Below are 26,648 nucleotides of genomic sequence, written 5' to 3' on the forward strand. Positions count from 1 at the left end.
TATGAAAGTAATACATGTTCATTATTAACATATTCAGACAATTCAAAATATAGACATTAAAAAGTCTCTCTGTTCAACTGCCCCATTCATTAAGCCATTTATATAAGAAACATTTATTGAATAACTACTTTGTGATTGTTCTGAGTGATGGAGAAAAACCCACATTTCCTGTTTTCATGGAGTTTACATTTTAGTATTAGAAGGATGCAATAAACATATATGAATAAATAAAAAATGTCACACTCTATAAATGTTCTGAAGAATTACAAAGTGTAGTGTGGGGGCAGAGTGGGAGAGGCTGGGGATTGGGGTGGTCAGGAAAGGCCTCTTGATAGGGTACCTTCAGGGGGACCTTATTGTTTGAGAGGCCAGTTGAGTAAGGGGGAAGTGCAGGAGGCAGGTAAAAGAGTTAACACACACACACACACACACACACACACACACACACACACAGGGTTTACAAAGGGGCAGAATGTAGGTCATAGTAAAGATTTGGGTTTTGTCTTCCTGAAGTAACCACTGTTTTACATGTTTCAGACTGGTTCTGCACTCCCCCTCCCCATTAGTAATCTCTATTCTTAACCTAAATAGATTAATACTTACTGACTTAATTATAATTATTTTTGCCTTCTACTTTATATAGATTGCTGGCTGCAAAGTGATATAAATAATCATTTGATATATATGTATCAAGTAATATATTTGTGTATGTTGCATATACTGTATTTGGCATTGTTCCAAGAGTAAAACTTGGTGAGATTCAATCTCTATGTTCCTTCCTTCCTTCCTTTCTTCCTTCCTTCTGTCTTTAGTTAGGAATTCTGTGGTTGATGATAGTATTACTCTTGGTGTCTTGACTTGACTTTCGGGAACATACCAGAATGTTGGGAATGAATAATGTTATTATGAAATACTTCCTTTTGTTCTGGGCTATATCACCAGGACTGTGTTCCTCTCACAATTTGTCTAATGAGTGACTTGTGTTTTTCCAATTTTAGGTTACTACACTTGTAAATTGTCCCCAGAATCCTTCCAACAGAAAAAAAGGACGTTCAAAAAGAGCCAGAGTCCTTCTAGCTTCTGTGGAGGAAGCAACTTGGAATTTATTAGACAAAGGAGAGAAGATTGCTCAGGAAGCCACAGTTTTAAAGGAGGAGCTTACTGGGGCACTCGAGGAAGTTCGCAAAGAAAGTGAGTACTCTAGTCCTGGTCAGGAGAAAACTGCATTTCCTTAGGATGTTAGGTACCAAATTAGATTTGAGTGTTGTATTTTAGTTGACTTGAGTTTAATTAGTCTCTTGCAGAGCTCTGAGGAGCTAGCTGTGGGAGGCAGAGTGGCTCATTAGGCACCTCCAAGACTCAGAGCCCCGCTCCTGGTTATTCCTTTAGTTCTTCAGTTCCCCTCATGCCATAGTTTATCCATAATAAACAAAGAGAAATGTATACTTTTTGTCATAAGATGAGAAATGGCTAATGAAGCTGAAGACATATTTTCTCATACATAAACAAATTATAAAGTACCTTGTAAATAGTTGGAGATGGAAGTTTCAGACCTGGCCACCTCAGAGGTACATTATTTATTTTTCATTTTTCTGGAGGTTTAGATTTCCTAAACATAAAAATTGTTTTGCATAAGCTATGTATAACTCACGTTCCTTCTATGTTAATATTACACAATGAGGGGAAACTTAGAGGGGAGGGATAAATCAGGAACTTGGGATAAACATACACACACTACTACATGTAAGACAGATAACCAGTGAGATCCTACTGTATAGCATAGGGAACTCTACTCAATATTCTGTGATAATCTATATGAGAAAAGAATCTAAAAAAGAATGAATATGTGTATATGTATAACTGAATCACTTTGCTGAACACCTGAAACTAACACATTGTAAATCAACTACACTCCAATAAAAAAAGCAAACCACACACACAGAATTACATAATAAAAGTGTATATTTCACCTTTGTCTTGAACAGTTTTATTATAATGAATGTCTCATTTGCAGGCTATTTTATAAAGAACTTCACAATATTCTCTAGTTAATGGAATGATTTTGTATATCAGCTTGCTGCTAGGAACTATTTTGAGAGAATAAGGAAGCAAATTTTCCTGTTAGCTTTGTAAAAGAGACTAGGGGTGTTCAAATATTTCCCTCTCCCCGTCCCAAACATAACTTTAAGAAAATCAGGAAATTTTTGCTAATTAAATAATCAAAATGAATATACTAGCTACAATAAACTTTAGGTCAAATACAGGGGAGTTTTTTGTTATATATGTTATATATGATTTGTATATTAAAGGGATTCTTTGGACAATATACACAAAACATAATGCCTAAGATAATTTGAAATAAATTCATCATTCCTCCCTGCTCCTTACCACCTCAGACCCACTCTTTCTCCTGTCTTCTCTGCTCTGGTACCATCATCCACTTAGTTACCAAGTCAGTTAGACTCTTTGCTTTTCTTCTACCCTCTCTTCCAATTAGCCTCCAAGTTCAACAAATTCTATCTCCTTTTGTTTCTCAGATCTGTTCTCTCATCCACCATTCCTAATGTTGCCTTCTGAATTCTGGATTACTGCCTTAGCCTTGCCCCTTACCAAAGCCAAACATGTTTTTTAAAAATGAAAATATACTCATTTTATTTCCCTGCTTAAAATTGTTTTTGTAACTTTTGAAGAATTAGGGGACTCTTTTTCTGGATAAAATTCGAACTTTTAAACCTAGCTCCCACAACATCCCATGATTTGGCTTCTACCATTCTTTGCCTTCTCATTTCTTGATTCTGTTCCCCTCTCAAACTTTCTTCCAAGTAAGAACTCATAGTATCTCAAATAGTCCATGTCGCTTTATGCTTCTGTGCCTGTTACCAGTGATTCCCATCACCTGGATTGCCCTTCTCATTCAGCCAGTTCTTACATAGCAAAACTCAGCCCAGGTCATCTTTCACAGGAAGTATTTACTGACACCTTGATGCTGATATAGATGCCCTTTTCTATGTCCCAACAGACTCTGAGCATCTCTCTTTCATAGGACTTACCACCCATGCACCGAACACTGATTATTTGTTCAATAAATCTGGACTCAATTTCTTGCATTTTTTTCTTTTGGCCACTCCGTGTGGCATGTGGGATCTTAGTTCCCTGGCTAGGCATTGAACCCGTGCCCCCTTCAGTGGAAGTGCAGAGTCATCCACTGGATGGCCAGGGAAGTCCCTAGACTCAATTTCTTAAAGGTGGCAAGCACCAAGTCTATTTGATTAGCAATGCCTGACACATAACAGACACCTGACAAATGTTTGTTAAAAAAAGAATCTGAGCATCATTTTATATTATAAAAATTTAAAATGGTTTTATCTTTGTGTTTGTGAAAAAATTTCTCTCATGGTTCCTTTGTTAAGTCTTTGGAAGGAGTATGAACCCTATTTGGTACTGTTTCTTTCAGAAAATGTGATCTATTTGACAACATAGTTTCCACAAGTCATCTGGCAATAAATATATAAGACATTGGTCTTTCTTAGAGAGGAACAATAATTGTAATAATTGTCAAGAAATGGTATTTGATTTTTTAAAAAAGTAATCAACACTTTTAGCTCAAAGTAAATTATTTTAAGGACAAGTTCTCAAAGAGAAGTCTGTTTGGATCCTAGGATTATGTAGTGTATCCTTCACTGTGTTCTGTTATAATGTGTGATACACATATATGGCATATGCTTTATACACAACAAATACAGTTGGTTAAAGATCACCACGTGCTTTAGACTCTGAATCGTTTTGACAGACTGCCAAATTGAACTACTGCCACTAAAGCGTAGGAGGAAAGCAGTGAAGTGGCAAATGGTTCTGGAATTTGGGGAATGGCCAATGCTTATCCTATGGATAGCAGAGATAGTGACAGTGAGAGCACTGTTCTCTAAAGTTTGGAAGAAATTTTAGCTTAGTGGTGGAGTTGAAGTATCAGGAGAATGAGTTCTGATCCAAGCAACTCTGTATGATACTGGAAACATATTTTAAAATTTTCCTGCTTTCATTCTTTTTTTTTTTTTTTTTAAGGGCTTTGTATAGTGGCATAATGTGAAGGACTAGTGAAGAGCAAATTATAAGTTTAATGCATTTGAAAAAGTGAAAAATATTGGAAGACGAGGATATTTTTATATATATTTATTGACTTATTTTCAAGAAGAATTTTGAGAGTAATTTAGAATTTTTTTTCTAATACAAATATAGCATAATTTATATGGCCTTGTTATAGGATTTTCTTTTATTCTCTTTTACTGTCTTTAGTGGCTTTAGCTAGAGAGTCAAAATGATAAATAAAATGGGCATTTGGTTACCTAAAGAACTTGCTTGTGAAAGATAGGATATGGATAGTATTGGGGGAGAATGGTACAAGAAAAAGTGAAACTGTCGAGATCCAGAAAATGTAGTTCACGTTGTGATTACATATGGTCACTCATGATCTTATAGATCTTATACAAAGGCAAAGTATAAAATCTGGTATTTATATAAATAGTTTTAGAACATTCACATAACAGTTACCTAGGAATTAGCTAAGAATTGTTTATAGTATCTGGATTACATATTTTGCCTATAGCATATTTACTACCTTTGTGTAGCCTCTGCTTCCTTACAACAGACGTTGCTTCTAAGTTATGTAATTGATTATATGATACTTAAGGTTTTTTACTGGTTTATTGAGAATAACATATATACAAAAAAGTGCATATGTTATCATGAACAACTCAATACATTTTCATTGTGAATACACTAATGAGATCTTCACTTAGATCAAGAAATAAAACATTACTAGATAATGCACAGAAATCTCTTGCATTCCTATACACTAACAACGGAAGAGCAGAAAGAGAAATTAAGGAACCTCTTCCATTCACCATTGCAACCAAAAGAATCAAATACCTAGGAATAAACCTGCCTAAGGAGGCAAAAGATCTGTATGCAGAAAACTTTAAGACATTGATGAAAGAAATCAAAGACGACACAAACAGATGGAGGGACATACCATGTTCCTGGATTGGAAGAATCAACATTGTGAAAATGACTGTACTACCCAAAGCACTTTACAGATTCAATGCAATCCCAATCAAATTACCAATGGCATTTTTCACAGAAATAGAGCAAGAAATCTTACGATTTGTATGGAAACGCAAAAGACCCCGAATAGCCAAAGCCATCTTGAGAAGGAAAAATGGAGTTGGTGGAATCAGGCTTCCTGACTTCAAACGATACTACAAGGCCATAGTGATCAAGACAGTATGGTACTGGCACAAAAATAGAAAGGAAGATCAATGGAATAGAATAGAGAACTCAGAAGTAAGCCCAAACACATATGAGCACCTTATCTTTGACAAAGGAGGCACGAATATACAATGGACAAAAGACAGCCTCTTCAATAAGTGGTGCTGGGAAAACTGGACAGCAACATGTAAAAGAATGAAATTAGAACACTTCCTAACACCATACCCCAAAATCAACTCCAAATGGATTAAAGACCTACATGTAAGGGCAGACACTCTAAAACTCCTAGAGGAAAACATAGGCAGAACACTCTATGACATCCATCAAAGCAACATCCTTTTTGACCCACCTCCTAGAATCATGGAAATAAAATCAAGAATAAACAAATGGGACCTCATGAAACTTAAAAGCTTTTGCACAGCAAAAGAAACCATAAACAAGACTAGAAGGCAACCCTCAGAATGGGAAAAAATAGTTGCCTATGAAACAACGGACAAAGGATTAACCTCCAAAATATACAAGCAGCTCATGCAGCTTAATACCAAAAAAGCAAATAATGCAATCCGCAAATGGGTGGAAGACCTAAATAGACATTTCTGCAAAGCAGACATACAGATGGCCAACAAACACATGAAAAGATGCTCAACATCACTCATCATCAGAGAAATGCTAGTCAAAGCCACAATGAGGTATCACCTCACACCAGTCAGAATGGCCATCATCACAAAATCTGGAAACCACAAATGTTGGAGAGGGTGTGGAGAAAAGGGAACTCTCCTGCACTGTTGGTGGGACTGTAAGTTGGTCCAGCCACTATGGAAAACAAGTTGGAGGTTCCTTAAAAAACTACAAATTGAACTACCATATGATCCAGTAATCCCACTCCTGGGCATATACCCAAAGAAAACCATAATCCCAAAAGAAACATGTACCATAATGTTCATTGCAGCACTATTTACAATAGCCAGGACATGGAAGCAACTGAAATGCCCATCAACAAATGAATGGATGAAGAAGATGTGGCATATATATACAGTGGAATATTACTCAGCTATAAAAAAGGATGAGATGGAGCTATATGTCATGAGGTGGATAGACCTAGAGTCTGTCATACAGAGTGAAGTAAGTCAGAAAGAGAAAGACAAATATTGTATGCTAACTCACATATACAGAATCTAAAAATGGTGCTGATGAACTCAGTGACAAGAACAAGGATGCAGATGCAGAGAATGGACTGGAGAACTCGAGGTTTGGGTGGGGGCGGGGGGTGAAGGGGAAGCTGAGACGAAGCGAGAGAGTAGCACAGACATATATATACTGCCAACTGTTAAATAGATAGTCAGTGGGAAGTTGTTGTATAACAACGGGAGTCCAACTTGAGGATGGAAGATGCCTTAGAGGACTGGGACGGGGAGGGTGGGGGGGACTCGAGGGAGGGTGGGGGGGGAGTTGAGGGAGGGAGGGAATACAGGGATATGTGTATAAAAACAGATGATTGAACTTGGTGTACCCCCCAAAAAATAATAAAAAACAAACAAACAAAAATTACTAGAACCCTAGAAGCACCTCCTGTGGCAGTTACTACTCCCTCACCTCACAGGTAACCATTATCCTGGTTATTACATAAGTTAGTTTTTTTTTCTCCCCCCTCTTTTTGAACTTCATATAAGTGGGATCATAGAAAATGCAGTCTCTTGAGCCTGGCTCATTTTGCTCAATATGTCTTACCATATAGTAGTTCATTTGTTTTCATTGATGAATAGATCATAATTATTTATCCACTCTACTATTGATGGATATTTGAGTTATTTCCAGTTTTTGGCTTTAATGTACATTACTATTATGTATGTATTACTTTTGGTGCATGAATGTAGACATTCCTGTTGGGTTTATACTTAGGAATGAAATTGCTGGGTCATAAGGTATACACTCAGCTTTAATAGATAGTACCAAACAATTTTCCAGACTGAATTTTCCAATTGACACTCCCATCGGTAATGTATAAGAATTTCAGTTATTCTACATTCTTACTCACTTCGTATTAACAAGTGTCAGTGTCTTAAATTCAAATGTATGTAGTGGTATCCCAAAGTAGTTTTTTTTCTTTATTTTATTTTTAAATTGAAGTATAGTTGATTTACATTGTTGTATTAGTTTCTGGTATACAGCAAAATGATTCAGTTATGCATATATATATTCTTTTTCATATTCTTTTCCATTATGGTTTATTACAAGAAATTGAATATAGTTCCCTGTGCTATATAGTAGGACCTTGTTGTTTATCTATGTTAGATATGGTAGTTTGTATCTGCTAATCCCAAACTCCTAATTTATCCCTCCCCCACCCTCTTTCCCCTTTGGTAACCATAAGATTATTTTCTATGTCTGTGAGTCTGTTTCTGTTTTGTGAATAAGTTCATTTGTATCATGTTTTAGATTCCACATATAAGTGATATCATATGATATTTGTCTTTGTCTGACTTCACTTAGTCTGATAATCTCTAGGTCCATCTATATTGCTGCAAATGACATTATTTCATTCTTTTTTATGGATGAGTACTATTCCATTGTATATATGCAGCACATCTTCTTTATCCTTTCATCTGTCGATGGACATTTAGGTTGCTTCCGTGTCTTGACTATTGTAAATAGTGCTGCTATGAAGATTGGAATGCATGTATCTTTTTGAATTAGTTTTTTTCTGCATGTATGCCCAGGAGTGAGATTGTTGGATCACATTGCAACTCTATTTTTAGTTTTTTAAGAAATCTCCATACTGTTTTCCATAGCGGCCGCACCAATTTACATTCCCACCAACAGTGTAGGATGGTTCCCTTTTCTCCATACCCTCTCCAGCATTTGTTATTTGTAGACTTTTTAATGATGGCCATTCTGACTGGTGTGAAGTGATACCTTATTCTAGTTTTGATTTGCATTTCTCTAATAATTAGCAATGTTGAACATCTTTTCATGTGCCTATTGGCCATCTGTATGTTTCTTTGGAGAATGTTGATTTAGGTCTTCTGCCCATTTTTTGATTGGGTTGTTTTGTTTTTTTTTGTCATTGAGTTGTGTGAGCTGCTTGTATATTTTGGAAATTAATCCCTTGTCGATTGCATTGTTTGCAAATATTATCTCCCAGTCTGTAGGTTGTCTTTTTGTTTTATTGATGGTTTCCTTTGCTGTGCAAAAGCTTGTAAGTTTGATTAGGTTCCATTTGTTTATTTTTGCTTTTATTTCTATTGCCTGGGGAGACTCATTGTAGTTTTGATTTGTTCTTGATATGTTTTTTTAGTTGTAGATATTAAAAAGTCTTTTCCCTTTATTATTTTAAGCACTTTTGATATCAGGAGTAATTTTGATAAATTCAAGTTAATCATTTTATCCCTTTATAGGTAGAGATTTTTCTGTCTTGTTAAAAATTTTGCCTGTTACAAAGTGAAGAAACTACCCTCTCATATCGTCATCCAGAGGCTTTATTGTTTTACCTTTACAATCTATCTGGAAATAAATTTTTATGAATGGTCTAAATTAGGGGTCATGATTCACTCTTTTTTCATATGGGAATTCAATTAATCAAATACCCTGTAGATGCATATGGAAGTTTCATGGTTCCAGTACCATTTATTGACAAAAACCATCACAATCCTACTCTTTCTCAATTGAATCACTTTTATGCCTTTGTTGAAAATCAGTTGATCATATCTGTGTGAATCTACTTTGGAACTCTTCTGTTCCATTGATTCACATATCTATCCTTATAGCAATAACACATTGTCTTGATTACTGTATATTATAGTAGGTATTGAAATAAAAATTATTTTGATTTGGCTATTCTAGGTCCCTTGCATTTCCATAAAATTTTGGAATCAGTTTCTCAATTTTTAATAAAATGCCTGCTGGGATTTTGATTGGGATTAAATTGGATCTATAGATCAATTTGTGCTGAACTGACATTTTAATAGTAATGAGTCTTCTGATTCAAAATGTAATTCATTTTTAAATGATATTGTAAATGGTGCTTTAAAACATTTTAATTTTAAATCTATCTTCAAATTCATGGCACTTTTTTCCTGCCTTCTTCAGTCTATTTTTAAGTCCATTCAGTGAATTTTTTAGTTTAGTTATACATTTTTATTTCTTTAATTTTCATTTGTTTTTTAAAAATGGTTTTTATATCTGTGAAAATAGAGATATGAGGGTGAATCAAAAATTATCTGTACTCTGGTTATATTAAAACTTCTGTTGCCCACACTGTCTTATTAGTGCTTTCCGTTCAAGGCTACTGTCTCCTCAGTCACTGCTCTGTGGGTCTGAATGTGTTACATCAGTTCATTTGTAACTGTGGTGCGAGCAAAAATGGATGCCCCACTTGTGATTTGCACAAAAGAAGAGTGGTGTGCAGTGATTTGTTTTTTTTGTGGTCTGAGGGTGTACCTGGTGCTGTTATTTACTGAGCCTTTGTGCGCAGTATGGAGAAAGTGTTTTGTCACAAAGAAGTGTGTATGAATGGATAGAGAAGTTCAAGGAAGGTCGCACAATTGTTAGCCGTCAAGAAGGAGCCCGATTCACTTCTGATGAAGTGAAGACAGTGGGGTATTCATGGCTCGCAGCTCAGCCTAAAACATTTTTTAATGAGGGAATACAAAAGCTTGTTGACAGGTGGACAAAGTGTATTGAAAAGCAAGGATATTGTCGAAAAGTGATGTAATTGTCTTTTCTAAAAGTTAATTAAATTCTACAGCCAGAGTGGCGATAATTTTTTACTCGCCCTCGTAGAAGTTGTTTTCTTTAATTTCTTTCCAAATTCTAGTTCCCGGCTGAAATTTCATCTTGCCATTAGTTTTCTTTTTTTTTAAATAAATTTATTTATTGATTTATTTTATTTATTTTTGGCTGCATTGGGTCTTTGTTGCTGCATGTGGGCTTTCTCTAGTTGTGGAGAGTGGGGGCTACTTTTCCTTGCTGTGCTTGGGCTTCTCACTGCAGTGGCTTCTCTTGTTGCAGAGCATGGGCTCTAGGTGCGCAGGCTTCAGTAGTTGTGGCATGTAGGCTCAGTAGCTGTGGCTTGAGGGCTCTAGAGAGCAGGCTCAGTAGTTGTGGCACACGGGCTTAGTTGCTCTGTGGCATGTGGAATCTTCCTGGACCAGGGATGGAACCCACGTCCCCTGCATTGACCACTGTGCCACCAGGGAAGCCCCCCCTTTTGGTTTTTAAAGTACCTGATTTTGTCTCCTTTTTGATTGAATGCTGGGCATTGTGAATGAATAATTTTAGAATTAACTTTTAAATATTATTCTATTTCTAGCTAGCCCTTACTCTTGGATGTAGCATCTCAGAGGTCTGAATTGAAAATATAGGATATCTAACAGGACATTTCATCTTAGGTGGTCTCAGAACTCCAATTTTATCTCCCTAACTTCTTGAAGGAGGGAAAAATTCTTTGCTCAACATCTCATTCTCTCAGTTGCTATATATTTTTGGTTTCTCTCTTTTTCAGTCTCTCTGCCATTTGGTTTCTTATAATCATATACAAAAATGTCAGCTTCAGGTGGATTTAGGACCTGAATGTCAAAAACAAAAATTAAATACTCAATGAAAAATAAGGATGAATATTTTTAAGGCTTTGGACATTCAACAGGATTTGAAACAAACTAACAAACAAAAACTAAAGAAAAGACTGATATATTTTATATCAAAATTAGGAACTTTCTTACATCAAAATTTTTTTTAAAGAAAATGAGGATACTCAGAAAAGATACTGGCATAAACGCAACTAGGGATTAATAATAAGAACACAAAAAGAACTCTCATAAATCAGTAAGAAAGGCAAAAAGAAAAATGGGCATGCAATGATTTTTACAGAAGAATAAGCACTAACAAAAATACAAAGAAATGTTCAACCTCGTTAATGATCAGGGACATGCAAATGAGATACTATTTTATGCAGTTCAGTTGGCAAAAATTTAAAAGTCTAACTTGTTAGAAATACTCTGAAGCAATAGAATCTTTTATACATTGCTCGTGGGAATGTAAATTGGTGCAACTATTTTAAAAAACAGTTTTGGTATGTCACTTTAGTCAAATGCCAAAGTTCCATATACATATGGGTATGTTTCTGGACTCAAATCAATCATATTTCTGGTGTTACGGGTGTGTAGAAATACAGTTTTCTTTTTTAAGATTGGTACTTCTTGAGGTTTTATCTCTGAAATAAAACATTGGATAGTAATTTTACAAAGAGGGAAACATTTGAGACATTCAAACACACATGGCCTCTTTCTTTGGTGAGATAATGGTACTTTATTTGGCTTATGTTAGAAACAAATTTTACAAAAGTGATGTGACACAGTATATGGCATTTGCTGTTCATACACAAAATTGCAAAGAACAAAGAATTGTTTTAACAGAGAGTATACATACTTTCTATTCATAAACATTTAGGAATACATTCTGTGCTCAGGTCTTTAATTCTAAGGATGCTACTTTTTCTAATATATAGAAGGATGATACATATGTATCATACATACATACATACATTTTGATACATGGTCTATTGTGGTGGCTGGGATAACTACACTTTGAAGTTTTGTTAACATAATGAACTGTCTTCCATAATAAATTCTAGATATAAAGAATAAACAAAGATATCAGTTTTGCTGTTTGGAAGAAAAGATAACTAATGATCTGGATTTAGCAGAAGTCTTAAAGATCTGTCCGCCAAATCAGTCTTTTTTCCTTAGAACAGTTAAAAATAATATTTAGTTTTCTCATGTAAGCATTAACTGCTTTTTCATAATAATTACACATTTTTAAAGAACTTTTATCGAGATACGGTTGACATGCAATAAACTGCATATATTTAAAGTGTACAATTTGATATTTTTTTCTTATTAGTAATGTATATATGGCAATCCCAATCTCCCAATTCATTCCCCCCCAACCCTGCCTGCTTTCCCCACTTGGTGTCCACATGTTTGTTCTCTACATCTGTGTCTCTATTTCTGCCTTGCGAACTGGTTGATTTGTACCATTTTTCTATATTCAGCATATATGTGTTAATATATATTTGTTTTTCTCTTTCTGACTCACTTCACTCTGTATGACAGTCTCTAGGTCCATCCATGTCTCTACAAATGTCCCAGTTTCATTCCTTTTTACAGCTGAGTAACATTCCATTGTATATATGTACCACATCTTCTTTATCCATTCATCTGTTGATGGACATTTAGGTTGCTTCCATGTCCTGGCTATTGTAAACAGTGCTGCAATGAACATTGGAGTGCATGTGTCTTTTTGAATTATGGTGCTCTCTGGGCATATGCCCAGTAGTGGGATTGCTGCGAATAATTACACATTTTTATTTCAAGAGTGTTCGGAGAAAGGTTAAGATTCAGTTCTTTTGTATATTGCCAGACAAACCAAGGTGCCTACACAGGTGGAGCACAGCACCTATCAAATCCCTGTATATTGATACTTTGGTTTAAGTTATCTGGAGCTGGAACATGTAGTCTAACACCAGTGGTCTTGGCAGTTATGCCTACCAGAGCCAGCAGTTGGAAACGTACTGTGACCTTCGTATTCATGTACGTCAGATGGGGGAGGACTTGCAAATTTGCTGGAATCTTGCCACTGCTAAAGTATTTCCCCATCTATTTTTAATTGTGGGCCTCCTCCAAGGCCACCATGAGCCAATAAATGAGGATCTTTTTAATCCATCAGGGGCTCTCTTGTTAATAAAGCTCTTCTCAAACATGGGGCTATGGTATTTTGTATTAAAAGAAATGCTAAGCTGTCTAGTCTACTAGTGCAGGAGACTCCCAACCAACGGCATGTGTGTAAAGCTTAGGCCAGCAGCAGCTGACAACTTGCCCCACTTTGCATGGCTCATGAGTATTTCTAGCAGGGTAGATGATATGACTTGTAGCTAGGGGACTATCTCCCTCCCCAGTGAGAAGTAAACAAGTAAAATGTACACTTTCCTCTTGTGCATAACGTATATATTCAGGGTATTTTAAAAAGTTATCCCTTTTCCTACATTTCCATAATTCTTTATCTTCATGATTTGCAAGACCCTAGGTTTACATTTTTTCCCCCAGCAGGAATTAGGAAGGAAGACTTACTATCATCCATATTAGTCAGGGGAAACAATTACTTCTAGAAATGATTATTCCTGGAAAATGGTATCTTGAAAGTGTAATTAGTCTTCCTATCAGAATACTTGAGTACTTAAACAACAAATGCCAGTATAGAATTTCCAACATTGAACCTTTAAAATGTTACCTATTGCCTTCCTGATAATTCAGTGCTTTTTTTTTCTTTTTTTTTTTTGTACAGGGAAATAAGTTGTTTCCTAGGGAAAGCAGAGGTTTAAGAAATTTATTGGTGTACATTTTGGGTCACTTGAGTTGAAAGATCTTATCTTTTGACACTTAGATCTATGGAACCTTTTTTTTGGGGGGGGGTGATTTTCTCTCTCTTTTTAAAAAAATTTAATTAATCAATTAATTAATTTATTTGCCACCCCACATGGCTTGTGGGATCTTAGTTCCCTGACCAGGGATCGAACCCAGACCCCTGGCGGTGAGAGCTGAGTCCTGACCACTGGACCACTGGGGAATTCCCTATGGCACATTTTTTAAATAAAGGAAGTGGCAGTTCGTTTTTGGTTAACCATCCCTAAGTAGCAGGTTAGCTCCATCTACTCTGCTCAACAACGTTGCAGTTAGGACTTAGATAAAATGTTTGGTATTTACCAACACTTACTCACAGCCTATATATGGTTTCAAAAGCAACAGCTGCTGCCTCCTTATTTCCACCTATTGCTATGTTGATGTTGTGTGTATTTAACTGTTATCATATTTCAAGAGTGTTCTTGGATGAGCATAAAGTCACAAATACAATAATCTTTTCAACCAAGTACAGTGTGCTTTAGGAGTTGCAGTCCATTTTTCATTAGAAAGGGGATGATGAACTTTTGTTCAAACACATTTTAACATGTATGCATGGTGTCTTGTAGCTGGCAGAATGTTTATGGAAACACTTCCATTGAGGACTGATGAGCTAATTAGCTACATTGCTTGTAAACTACTAATTGCTGGAAAACACTCAACATGGCATCCCTTAGCGTTCACCTGAAAAATGTGCAGCAGGCTTTCCTTTTTTTAAAATTGAAGTATAGTTTATTTACAATATTGTGTTAGTTTCAGGTATACAGCAAAGTGATTCAGTTATATTCATATATTTTCAGATTACATTCCATTATAGGTTATTATAAGATTGAATATAATTCCCTGTGCTATATAGTAAATCCTGGTTGCTAATCTGTTTATCCCAGCAGCAGGCTTTTCTTATGGTGCATTTGATATTCTCAGCAAACTCTTCAGTCTCCCATCTTGAAGTGCTGTGTAGGCAGTTGGGAAGTACTTAATGTGTGCATGCAGCCATCTCAATTTCTATCACTTGATATGCTGGACCTATGACATATAGATAGGCTGATTTGAGAAATAATAGTCATGTCAGTTTTGAAAGTAAGAGTAATTCTGTAACCTGTATACCATTTACTTTGATCTATAATTCAAAGACAGGAGCAAAGATTTAATGCATGTTAACAGATTGATTTGTAACTGATGAGTCCTAGAAACTAAAATTTGGTCTGAAACCTTAGGTAGTAGAGCCTGAAATCAAAGGCATGATTCATATATTAGCCATGGCTTTGCTAGTATGACACTTTGCTAGAGGGATGGTACTGCACTGTAGTTATTTCATAAATGTGTGTGAAGGTAACAGAATAGGTATAATGCTGACAAGTGATCTAAAGTTTATGCTTGGGACTTCCCTGGTGGTCCAGTAGTTACGACTCTGCTCATCCACTGCAGGGGGCATGGGTTTGATCCCTGGTCAGGGAACCAAGATCCTGCATGCTGCGTGGCGTGGCCAAAAAAAAAAAGAGTTTATGCTCATGGAAGATAGGTCTGAACGTTATTGTTTTGCTGCGTAAGTCTAGTGTTAAATAGTGCATTAAGGTGTTGGCAGTTTCTCAGGGTTAGGAATAAGAATCTTAGAATTTCTGCCCTTGACTTCTTCTTTTCATCTCTTTCTTAAGTTTCAGAGGAAATGGTGTTCCTTTTTTACACTTTAAAACTAATCTTTCCAATCATTACTTGGGTCCTAGCTCATCCCTTCTCCTCTCTGGAGAGACTTTTATTCTACAATTATCTTTTTTTTTTCTCTAGGCTGTGCATTCATATTCCTTTACACTGGTTCTTTCTTCACACATATTAGCTTGCCCCTGCCTGATAACTGGGAAATATTCAATAAAAATTGCATTTCCTTTTAGTCTACAGTACTTTCTTCCTAACTCTTAATGCTATTTTACCTTATCTGTTTTTCTGCTTTGACCTAGTTATTGTTTAATCCAATTAATATGCACAATTTTAATTCTCTTAAACTCCTCTGCTGCAAGTTTGGCGTTTATTTTTTCACCTTGAAACTTTATCCTCTTCTCTTTTAGAATATTATACACTAAATTGTCCTAATAACTTCTTCACAACCTCCTTCTTTTTCCTTGTGGATTTCTTCCTCTTATCTCCTATGATTTTCCTAAGCCTTAGTCTTGGTCTTCTCTGTCCTCTTTTCTCTCCTTTTTTTTGAGGGAGCATTTTCATTCTCATGACTTTAATTATACCTGCTTTGTTGACAACTTTCAGTTATTATATAAAACTCCACTGCCAAACTCTGAGTGCTTTTCAATCATTTCTCTACGTTAACACATCGACAATCATGTTCAACTCACTCCCACAAATAATGGTCATTCTTGGGAATGTGTGCTGCTCAACACACTAGTCGAAACTTTATTCCCTTCTTCCCCAGTGAGAAGTGATACATACTGTGGTCAACGCCACTGCTCTAAGCATTTACTTTTTGGCTTTTTTTGTGTTACCTTATGCTTATCATGTATAAACTGAACTCATCATCTTTTTTTTCACAAGTCCTGTAGAAACTTTTATATCTCTAGCATCATCTGACTTGAATTCTCAGCATATTTGACACAGCTGATTATTTGCTTCTTTTTTTCTTTTTCTTTTTTAAGCTCTTTATTGGAATATAATTGCTTTACACTGTTATGCCAGTTTTTGCTATACACCAAAGTGAATCAGCTGTATTTATACATATATCCCCATATCTGCTCCCTCCCACGACTCCCTCCCACACTCCCTATTGCAGCCCTCTAAGTCATCACCCATCATTGAGTTGATCTCCCTGTGTTGTGCAGCAGCTTCCCACTAGCTATCTGTTTTACATTTGCTAGTGTATATATGTCAATGCTACTCTGCTTCTTTCTTAAACACCCTGTTTCCTTGAATAATGGAGCACTACGGTCCTGATTTTCCCTCTTTATCTCTGATAACTTCCTCTCAATTTCCTTTTTGGTTCAGCCTTTTAAAAAATGGTCATCCAATGTTAGAACTCCTTAAAGAGTGATCATTGCATAGGTTGCATGGAAAGCAAAGTGGGAAATCAACTTATGATGATAGATTTGGAATAGATTTTGGAGGTCTTTAAAGCAAAGTAAGGATGCTGGGGCATCAAAGGAAATTTTTGAGTCAGCTAGTGACAGGACTATATCTGTGCTTTAGGGAGATTTACCTGGCATTAATATATAGAAGAGAGGTTACATTTCCATAGTGCCTATCTAGTATTTAATGATAACAAAGCAACTATAATAATGTTAGTATTTATATGTCCTAGTGAGATAGCAATATAAAGTGTTGATTACAACAGTGGACACTGATATTAATCCTGATTATAACCCTGTGAAGTAGCTAATACTGTTATCTCTATTGTATAGTTGAAGAAACAAGTCTAAAAAGAAAGCTAGTTGGCAAGAGTTTGGACTGCATTTCATGATGCTCTACTAAAGAAATATTTGTTGACAGTTTTGTAGTTGTACATATGTATTTATTTTTGTGGTTGTTTAATATATTTTAGTTTTATTTTTCCAAGTATCTTTGAAATTGCTTGAGAATAATGCTCTAGTACAGCCTCAAACTGCTTCTTAGAAAACGAGTGTTCCTGGAGATGTTAAAAGCTCTTCTATGAGAAAAAGCAGTTATATAAATTTATCGAACTTTGGATTAAAATTTTAAAGCAGGGTTCTTTACCAGAGGATCTCTCAGTCAGTGCTTTAAAAATGCTAAGTTGTATCACAAATCCCCAAGACAGGAATAGATTATAGTCCATACAGATTGGTTGGGTTCCCTAGAAGCAGAATCTGAGATGGGAGTTCTTGTGCAAGTGATTTGCTGAAGGAGTTGTTTCAAGTTCAGCCTATGAGAGGGTGAAAGAAGCAGGATGGGCAAGGAAGAAGCTGAGGAAATCTGAGAGAAAGCTATACTGTACAGTGTGGCAAACACTAGCTACATGTGGCTACTGACCAGTTGAAGTATGGGTAGTGTGACAGAGGATCTGAATTTTTAATTATACTTAATTATAATTTAAACTTTAAAAACTGATACTTGATTCCATTTTTTAAACTCTGTGTTTTACAAAATCTAAATATAAATCAACTATTTCTTTTTTTGATCTTTTAAAACTTTTATTTTCATAATGCCCTGAAGTGATATACAAAACAAAGTACAACCCAGAATTATTACATTAATTTTGATCTAGGATTTTAAAATCTCCGAAGAAAAGAATAATTTGTTGGGTTGAGTGATTAAAGGTTGGCTATTTCTTGCAGATCAAAACTACAATGACGTACCACCTCACACCAGGCAGAATGGCTATCATTAAAAAGTCTACAAATAATAAATGCTGGAGAGGGTGTGGAGAAAAGGGAACTCTCATACACTGTTGGTGGGAATGTAGATTAGTGCAGCCATCATGGAAAACAGTATGGAGGTTCTTTAAAAACCTAAAAATAGAGTTGCCATGTGATCCAGCAATCCCACTCCTGGGCATACGTCTGGAAAAAAACTCTAATTTGAAAAGATACATGCACCCCAATGTTCATAGCAGCACTGTTTACAATAGCCAAGACATGGAAGCAACCTAAATGTCCACTGGCAGATGAATGGATAAAGAAGATGTGGTATATACATACAATGGAGTATTACTCAGCCATAAAAAGAATGAAGTAATTGCATTTACAGCAACATGGATGGACCTAAAGATTATTATACTAAGTGAAATTAAGTTGGAAAGAGAAAGAGAAATACCATATATCACTTAGATGTGGAATCTAAAATACAACACAAATGAATATATCTACGAAACAGAAAGAGACTTGCAGACATAAAGAACAGACTTGTGGTTGCCAAGGGTGAGAGGAGGGAAGGATTGGGAGTTTGGGATTAGCAGATACAAACTATTATATGTAGGATGGATAAACAACAAGGTCCTACTATATAGCACAGGGAACTATATTCAATATTCTGTGATAAACCATAATGGAAAAGAATCTGAAATAGAATGTATATATCTATAATTGAGTCACTTTGCTGTACAGCCGAAATTGACACAACATTGTAAATCAACTATACTTCAATAAAATTAAAAAAGAGATCAACTATATTGATGAAAATTTAGCATCTGAATTGAGATGTTTTGTAAGTGTAAAATACATAATGGATTTCACAGACTTAGAATGAAAAAAATGTAAAATATTTTATTAAAGATTTTTATTTTATTGCTTGTTGAAATGATATACTTTGAATATATTGGTAAATAACATATAATTAAAAACTCATTTTACCTATTTTTCATTTTTAATTTTTTTTACTATTTACTTATTTACTTTTAAAAATGTTTCTTAATGTTAATACTTTAAAAATGTGGCTACCAAAATATTTTAAATTGTATTAATATATGTGACTCACATTAGTTTTCTATTGGACAATGCTGAGCTAAAAAGTCTATTTCTGCCTGATCCCACTGGGAGCTCTGGAGAATGAATGGCACTCAAGGGAGCCAACCTTTTGTGTCCCAGAATCAGTTAGTCATTGGCTAGTGGCCACTCTTATTTTCCTTACACACCTCAAGTCATAACTTCCAGGCATAATATAGTTTTGGATATTTCGGATATTCTTTCATAAACTTGACCACAGATCTGCTATGTGCTATATTGGATCTGATTAAAGACAACTATACAGTTAGTAAGTCTTAAAGGATAGAAATCACCAAACTCCAATGGTTTTCCCAAGTAATAGTTTATTACTTAGGTGTCTGTCTTTCTTGGGCAGTTAAGCATGAAACTCATTACACAGAAATGGCAACATTTTTTTACCTGTATTGATGCTTGTTCCTGAGTTACCTAACTGCTAGACAATTATTGATAGTTTTGATTTCTCTTTAAAGAGCCTTCTGGTTTATGTGTCCCAAGGAGAATATTATGATTAAAAGCTATGCTGCTCTCTCATGCCTTTTGGATCAATGTGATTATCATAAAGTCATTAGGAGTTGGTCTACAGACAGTGATTGGATTGGAATAGAGTCAGTTTATTGGTATTCAAGAAAAGAGACAAAGTCCCCCCTCCCCCTCAAAAATTCTCAGAGCCAGAGATAATATTCCTTTGTTTTTATCCCAGTTTGTAAGCATGAAGTCTGGACAGAAAAGGAAGCAAGTTTAAGTGATGCCTGGAGAAGGGCAGCTGATAAGGCTTGGAGTAAATAAAAGAGACAACATTCTATAGTTTTTGTCTTCTCTTTTCACCCTCTTGAGATCAGACTATGTGATGGAGAATGGGTGCAATCCTCCCTATCTCATGTAAAATGATAGAATTGGATAAATATTCCTTGGAATATTTCAGAACTCTTAAAATCATGTCAGAAACATTTGTTAAAAATTTAAAAAAGAACAAAACATTGGCATGTGAAATGAAGAGAAAATGTTAGATTATGGAGTAAAGAAAGTCAAGTATTAGATAAGAAATTCTAATGGCAGGATTTTTGTCTTTTTTTTTTATTGGCTACTTAATATATTAGCCAAAATAAATAGACATTGTACTTTGTATCAAATACTTAGTATTTTATTTTAAAAAATTCTAATCTCTGATTTCAAAGAATTTAGAGTAATGGAACTTTAAGTAACTGATCCCAGGACATGAAAGATTGCCTACCTTGCCTCAAGGGGAGACAATTCTGGTGCCATTCATTTTCCAGAGCTCTCTGTGGGATCAGGTAGAGATAGACTTCAGCTCAGTACTGTCCAATAGAAGGCTAATGTGAGATGTTATACACATTTTAAAATATTTTGGTAGCCACATTTTTAAGGAAAATTTTAGGAAATTAAATGAGAATAATTATAGAGATGAACAGGCTCAAGATGTTATGGTACACTTAAATATGAAAGTGTTAAGGGAGCACATTTTAGTGGTGGAATGATCATATGAAGAGGCTTAATTGATAATTGTTTCCAGAGAAGTTGAACTTTGATTTGGATCTATAAAAATTTTGGAGAAAAATATGCACATCATAAAACATCAAATAATGCAGAAGAATTTATGATGAAAAGCAACAATCTCCTGTCATACTCCTTGCTACCTTCAGTTCCACACCCTAGAGAAAACTCCTTTATCTCTAGGCCCATGTGCTGGAGGAAGCCTTTTTGATTTTAGATCTTCTGGTGGTTACTACGTAACTTTAAGGTATATGCTTATAACTCTTTTCCTTTACTTATCAACTTAAGTCATTATCCATTTACTCCCTTTTATGAAATATAAAAATTTTGTCCATCTATACTACCTCTTTAACCTCACCGTTTCTTCCTTGTACTGTTTGAAAACTTGATATTAGGATAGGAGGATATTTTTGTTGTACTATTATCCTCCTCTTTCATATTCTATCACCTCTAGTCAGTATCCTGATTTTCCTTTGTGTGTGGTAAGAATAACAGCACCCATTCCATTCCCTCTGTCTTTACTTTTACATTCCACCTTTCATCTACTATTTGTCACTTCTCATCTTACTCTTACATTGTCAAGATGTTAAGATTTTAATTCTGATATTCAACCATAGCAGATCATCTGCATTTGTACATTAGTTGATATTAAAAGTTGAAAACCAATGTACAGCATTAATGTTTTTGTGACTCTATACATTTTATTCACTGCATGATGAAGTAGTATGCTAAAATTGTATCTCCTTCTCCAAGGGTCCAGTGTTACCATCCCTGAGCCAATCAAAAGGGGAATCATTCCAGGATCAACATCAAATGGATTTTCTTTTCTATTGCTTAAAGTTTTGCTACCATTTGGTCTAGTTCTTATTTCGATTGTGTGTTTTTATAGTTTTCTATGGAGATTCTGAATCTCTTTACCACATCTTAAAGTTTAAAAGTTTAGTCTCTCTTTCAATCCTAATAGTTGTTTCATGGAATCCTCTTTTCTGTTTTTTTCTACAGAGTCATCTCTTCTGAAACCCTGTCATTCTTTCAATAATGTATCAACTTGGTTATCATCTCCAGACACTTCTGGATTAGGCACATCATGTCCTTTATCCCACATACTTCTCTTTCTGGTATCTTCTTCTCTCTTGCCACAAAACAGCTATGAATCTTTTTCTCTGCATGTCAGAATAAGTAGGGCTTTACTCTGGAGTTCAGTAACACTCCAGATGCTTCAGTTCTCCCCAGATGATCTCCTCAATTTCTTTTGTGACTTGGGGTAACTGTTGAGCATCATGTTGTTTTGCAAACGGCAATAGAGAAAGGGACAGGGAGCACAGCATTTCATATGCAGGAATTCAGTTAATCACCTCAGTTTTCAGACCACTGCTTATTTCTGCCCTGTATCATACCTCCAAGCTACAGCCTCTTTGGAGTCCAACAGGCAGAATGACTCCAGTATTCTCTACAGACTCCTCATGGCATATTCTAGACTGTAGGTTTCTCTTCTTGTTTTTATCTGCAAGTCCTTCCATCAGCTCTCCGTCTTCCAGAATGCAGTCAGCTGTTGTTCACCCTTCTTAACAATCTTGTTATATTTTTATTCCTTTTTGTACTTTTAAATTTCCATCTCATTGAGGTCTGGAAAAAGACCTGGTTAAATAGGAGTGCTTAGGGTGCCATCTTGAAAGAACAAATGGACTCGATGGACCTCCTGGTGGAGGTAATGGTCTGAGCCAAGGTAAATTAATAGGGTTAACAGGACTATGATAAATAGGTTATCTGAAACAGAGAATTAAGTGAAACTAAATAATTTAGGGCTAGCTGATACAGAGTTGAACTCATCTTAAAACCAAAAAGATGCATTTAATACCTTAGAGATCAGTGAACAGGTGTAAATTCTTAAGCAGTTACACCTGTTTATGATAAAAACTCTCCAGAAAGTGGGCATAGAGGAAACCTACCTCAACATAACAAAGGGCATATACGACAAACTCACAGCAAACATCATTCTCAATGGTGAAAAACTGAAAGCATTCCCTCTAAGATCAGGAACAAGACAAGGATGTCCACTCTCACCACTACTATTCAACATAGTTTTGGAAGTCCTTGCCACAGCAATCAGAGAAGAAAAAGAAATAAAAGGAATCCAAATTAGAAAAGAAGAAGTAAAACTGTCACTGTTTGCAGATGACCTGATACTATACATAGAAAATCCTAAAGATGCCACCAGAAAACTACTTGAGCTAATCAATGAATTTGGTAAAGTTGCAGGATACAAAATTAACACACAGAAATCTCTTGCATTCCTATACACTAACAACGAAAGATCAGAAAGAGAAACTAAGGAAACAGTCCCATTTACCATTGCAATGAAAAGAATAAAATACCTAGGAATAAACCTAACTAAGGAGGTAAAAGACTTGTACTCAGAAAACTATAAGACAGTGATGAAAGAAATCAAAGACAGCACAAACAGTTGGAAAGATATACCATGTTCTTGGATTGGAAGAACGAACATTGTGAACTACCAAAAGCAATCTACAGATTCAATGCAATCCCTATCAAATTACCAATGGCATTTTCCACAGAACTAGAACAAAAAATCCTAAAATTTGTATGGAGACACAAAAGACCCTGAATAGCCAAAGCAATGTTGAGGGAAAAAAATGGAGCAGGAGGAATCAGACTCCCTGACTTCAGACTATACTACAAAGCTACAGTAATCAAGACAATATGGTACTGGCACAAAAACAAAAATATAGATCAATGGAACAGTATAGAAAGCCAAGAGATAAACTAGGGTCAACTAATCTATGACAAAGGAGGCAAGGATATACAATGGAAAAAAGACAGTCTCTTCAATAAGTGGTGCTGGGAAAACCAGACAGCTGCATGTAAAAGAATGAAATTAGAACACTCTCTAACACCATACACAAAAATAAACTCAAGATAGATTAAAGACCTAAATGTAAGGCCAGACACTATAAAACTCCTAGAGGAAAACATAGGAAGAACACTCTTTGACATAAATCACAGCAAGATCTTTTTTGACCCACCTCCTAGAGTAATGGAAATGAAAACAAAAATAAGTTAATGGGACCTAATGAAACTTCAAAGCTTCTGCACAGCAAAGGAAACTATAAGCAAGACAAAAAGACAACCCTCAGAATGGGAGAAGATATTTGCAAATGAATCAACAGACAAAGCATTAATCTCTAAAATACATAAACAGTTCATGCAGCTCAATATCAGGAAAACAAACAACCCAGTCATAAAATGGACAGAAGACCTATATAGGCATTTCTCCAAAGAAGACATATGGATGGCCAAGAGGCACATGAAAAGCTGCTCAACATCACTAATTATTAGAGAAATGCAAGTCAAAACTACAATGAGGTATCACCTCACACCGGTTAGGATGGGCATCATCAGAAAACCTACAAACAGTAAATGCTAGGGAGGGTGTGGAGAAAAGGGAACTCTCTTGCACTTTTGGTAGGAATGTAAATTGGTATAGCCACTATGGAGAACAGTATGGAGCTTCCTTGCAAAACTAAAAACAGAGTTACCATATCACCCAGCAATCCCACTACTGGGCATATATTCAGAGAAAACCATAATTCAAAAAGACACATGCGCCCCAGTGTTCATTGCAGCACTATTTACAATAGCCAGCTCATGGAAGCAACCTAAATGTCCATCAACAGATGAATGGATAAAAAAAGATGTGTTACATATATACAATGGAATATTACTCAGCCATAAAAAGAAATGAAATTGGGACATTTGTAGAGACATGGATGGACCTAGAGACTGTCAAACAGAGTGAAGTGAGTCAGAAAGAGGAAAACAAATATATATTAACACAGGTATGCGGAATCTAGAAAAATGGTACAGATCAACTGGTTTGTAAGGGAGAAATAGAGACACAGATGTAGAGAAAAAACATGACCCCATGTGAGGAAAGTGGAGGGGTTGGGGTGGGATGAATTGGGAGATTGGGATTGCCATATATAGATTACTAATAAGAAAAAAAATGTCAAACTGTACACTTTAAATATATGCAGTTTATTGTATGTCAATTATATCTCAATAAATGTTCTTAAAAAATTAAAGTAATATACAAAATAAAAAAAAATAGACCAAGCTCCCCCCACCAAAAAAAAAATTCATAAACAGTTGAGTATTGTTATGAATATAGTTTAGCAGGCTAGGTTTAATTACTAAAAAGTGTGAAACTTCTGAAAGCCATTTTCTGGGCAGGTTTCTATTAGAAATAAACAGTTCTTAACTTTTATGTTTCTAGTTTAATTTTAAGCATTGAGCTTAAGACTTATTTGATCTAAGTAAATAGATGAATAATTTAAAGTATCTGGGAATTTATTTAACTGTTTTAAATAGTCACATATCAAATAATGAGAGGAAGCAATATTGTGTAGTGGTTTGGATCTTCCCCTACCTCTTCTAGTGTAATTGTTATATTAAATCTAAAGTTTTTACTTCCATGAATGGAAACTAATGGAAAGCTTTCAATAATTGGTAATTTTTGTAATAGTCATCTAGTCATCCTTATAGTCATCTAGTTTCTTGCTTTTCAAAACACTTTGACATATACCCATGGCATGATCTTTATCAATGCCATGATCTTTATTACAATCTCTATGAGGAGATGGGATAGATATTAATATCCTAATTTTATGAGTCATAGAGTTGAGAAAGAGGAATATGTCAAGTATCACACAATTCTTTAAAGTTTATTATATAAAGCTCTTATTCTGTTGGAAAGTATTTGGGTAGATATCACCAACTCTTGTGATTTTCTTTTTTCCATGATTGACACAAGCCCTTTCTGATTGGCATTGTTTTTCTTTAGACATGCTAATGCTTTTAATCAATTAGTCAAGGTTAGGCACTGTCTGCTGCCTGAGATCCATTCTGCTTCTTAAGATGACAGCTCATTTGACCGTAGCAGTATAGTTCATCACTATAATGTTCTTGGATGTGAGAAAAAAATTTCTTTCTCTTTGGGGTATATCTCTCCTCCAATCCATGTGTTTGTGGTGACTGCAGAGTTTAATTTCCAGAGGGTAATTTTCTTTTCCATATTTTCAAAAGGCATTCCTCGAATACTGGTAATAAGTAGAAAGTAGGTCTCTTAATGTGCAGACTGTTATTATTTCTCTTATATCAATGTGAGATACTTCGAGCTAGAGACTTTCTGAGTTAAGTAATAGTAATATTTTAAGAGGATTGTAAAATGTTTAGGTTTAGCTAGTCACCCAAGGTGTTGCTCCAGAATCAGAGCTTATTAGCTCATTTCAAACAAAAGAAGTATTAAGAGTGGCTGGATTGACTTCAAAAATATCAGTGATATTATACCAGTGAATATGTATAAACCTAGGTAAAATGAATTAAATTTCCCACATAATAACATACTATGAAATATGTCTAAGGTTTAGTTACAAAGGATTTTAGGAGCTAGTATGTCTGAGTGCCTGAGGGGTCATTGTGGAGGGAAAGGAATTACTGAAGTTAGTTGGAGAGCATGCTCTTTACAGACTTGTGGTTGCCAAGGGGGAAGTGGGGTGGAGGAGGGTGGATTGGGATTAGCAGATGCAAACTATTATATATGGAGTGGATAAACAACAAAGTCCTACTGCACGGCACAGAGAACTATATACAATATCCTGTAATAAATCATAATGGAAAATAATGTGAAAAAGAATATATGTATAACTGAATTACTTTGCTGTTATAGCAGAAACTAACACAACATTGTAAATCAATTATACTCAAATAAAATAAATTTAAAAAGAGCATTTTCTTTATAGTAAACTGTTTTTCTCATACACGTACCTACCCACCCACCCACACAACATATTAATATCATGCTCAAATTGTCATCATGGTTATAGGACAAAACCATCAGGCCCAGTGATATCCCTAATCAGTGAAAATTTGGTATCACAGAACAAGAGAAACTCCTGGTAGTGTG

At 35.3% G+C, this 26,648-nt stretch overlaps 1 protein-coding gene across 1 annotated transcript in view; it reads left to right on the plus strand.

The window, feature by feature from the left end:
• Window positions 1–26,648, plus strand: part of CTNNA3 (catenin alpha 3) — a 1,725,716-nt gene that overhangs the window by 74,124 nt on the left and 1,624,944 nt on the right. Inside the window, exon 3 of the mRNA XM_057737480.1 lies at window positions 999–1,191. Coding sequence (XP_057593463.1) covers window positions 999–1,191 — 193 coding nt within the window. The remainder of the gene's footprint in view (window positions 1–998; window positions 1,192–26,648) is intronic.

This window comes from Hippopotamus amphibius, chromosome 5, assembly GCF_030028045.1.
Source record: "Hippopotamus amphibius kiboko isolate mHipAmp2 chromosome 5, mHipAmp2.hap2, whole genome shotgun sequence".
NCBI classification, from domain to species: domain Eukaryota; kingdom Metazoa; phylum Chordata; class Mammalia; order Artiodactyla; family Hippopotamidae; genus Hippopotamus; species Hippopotamus amphibius.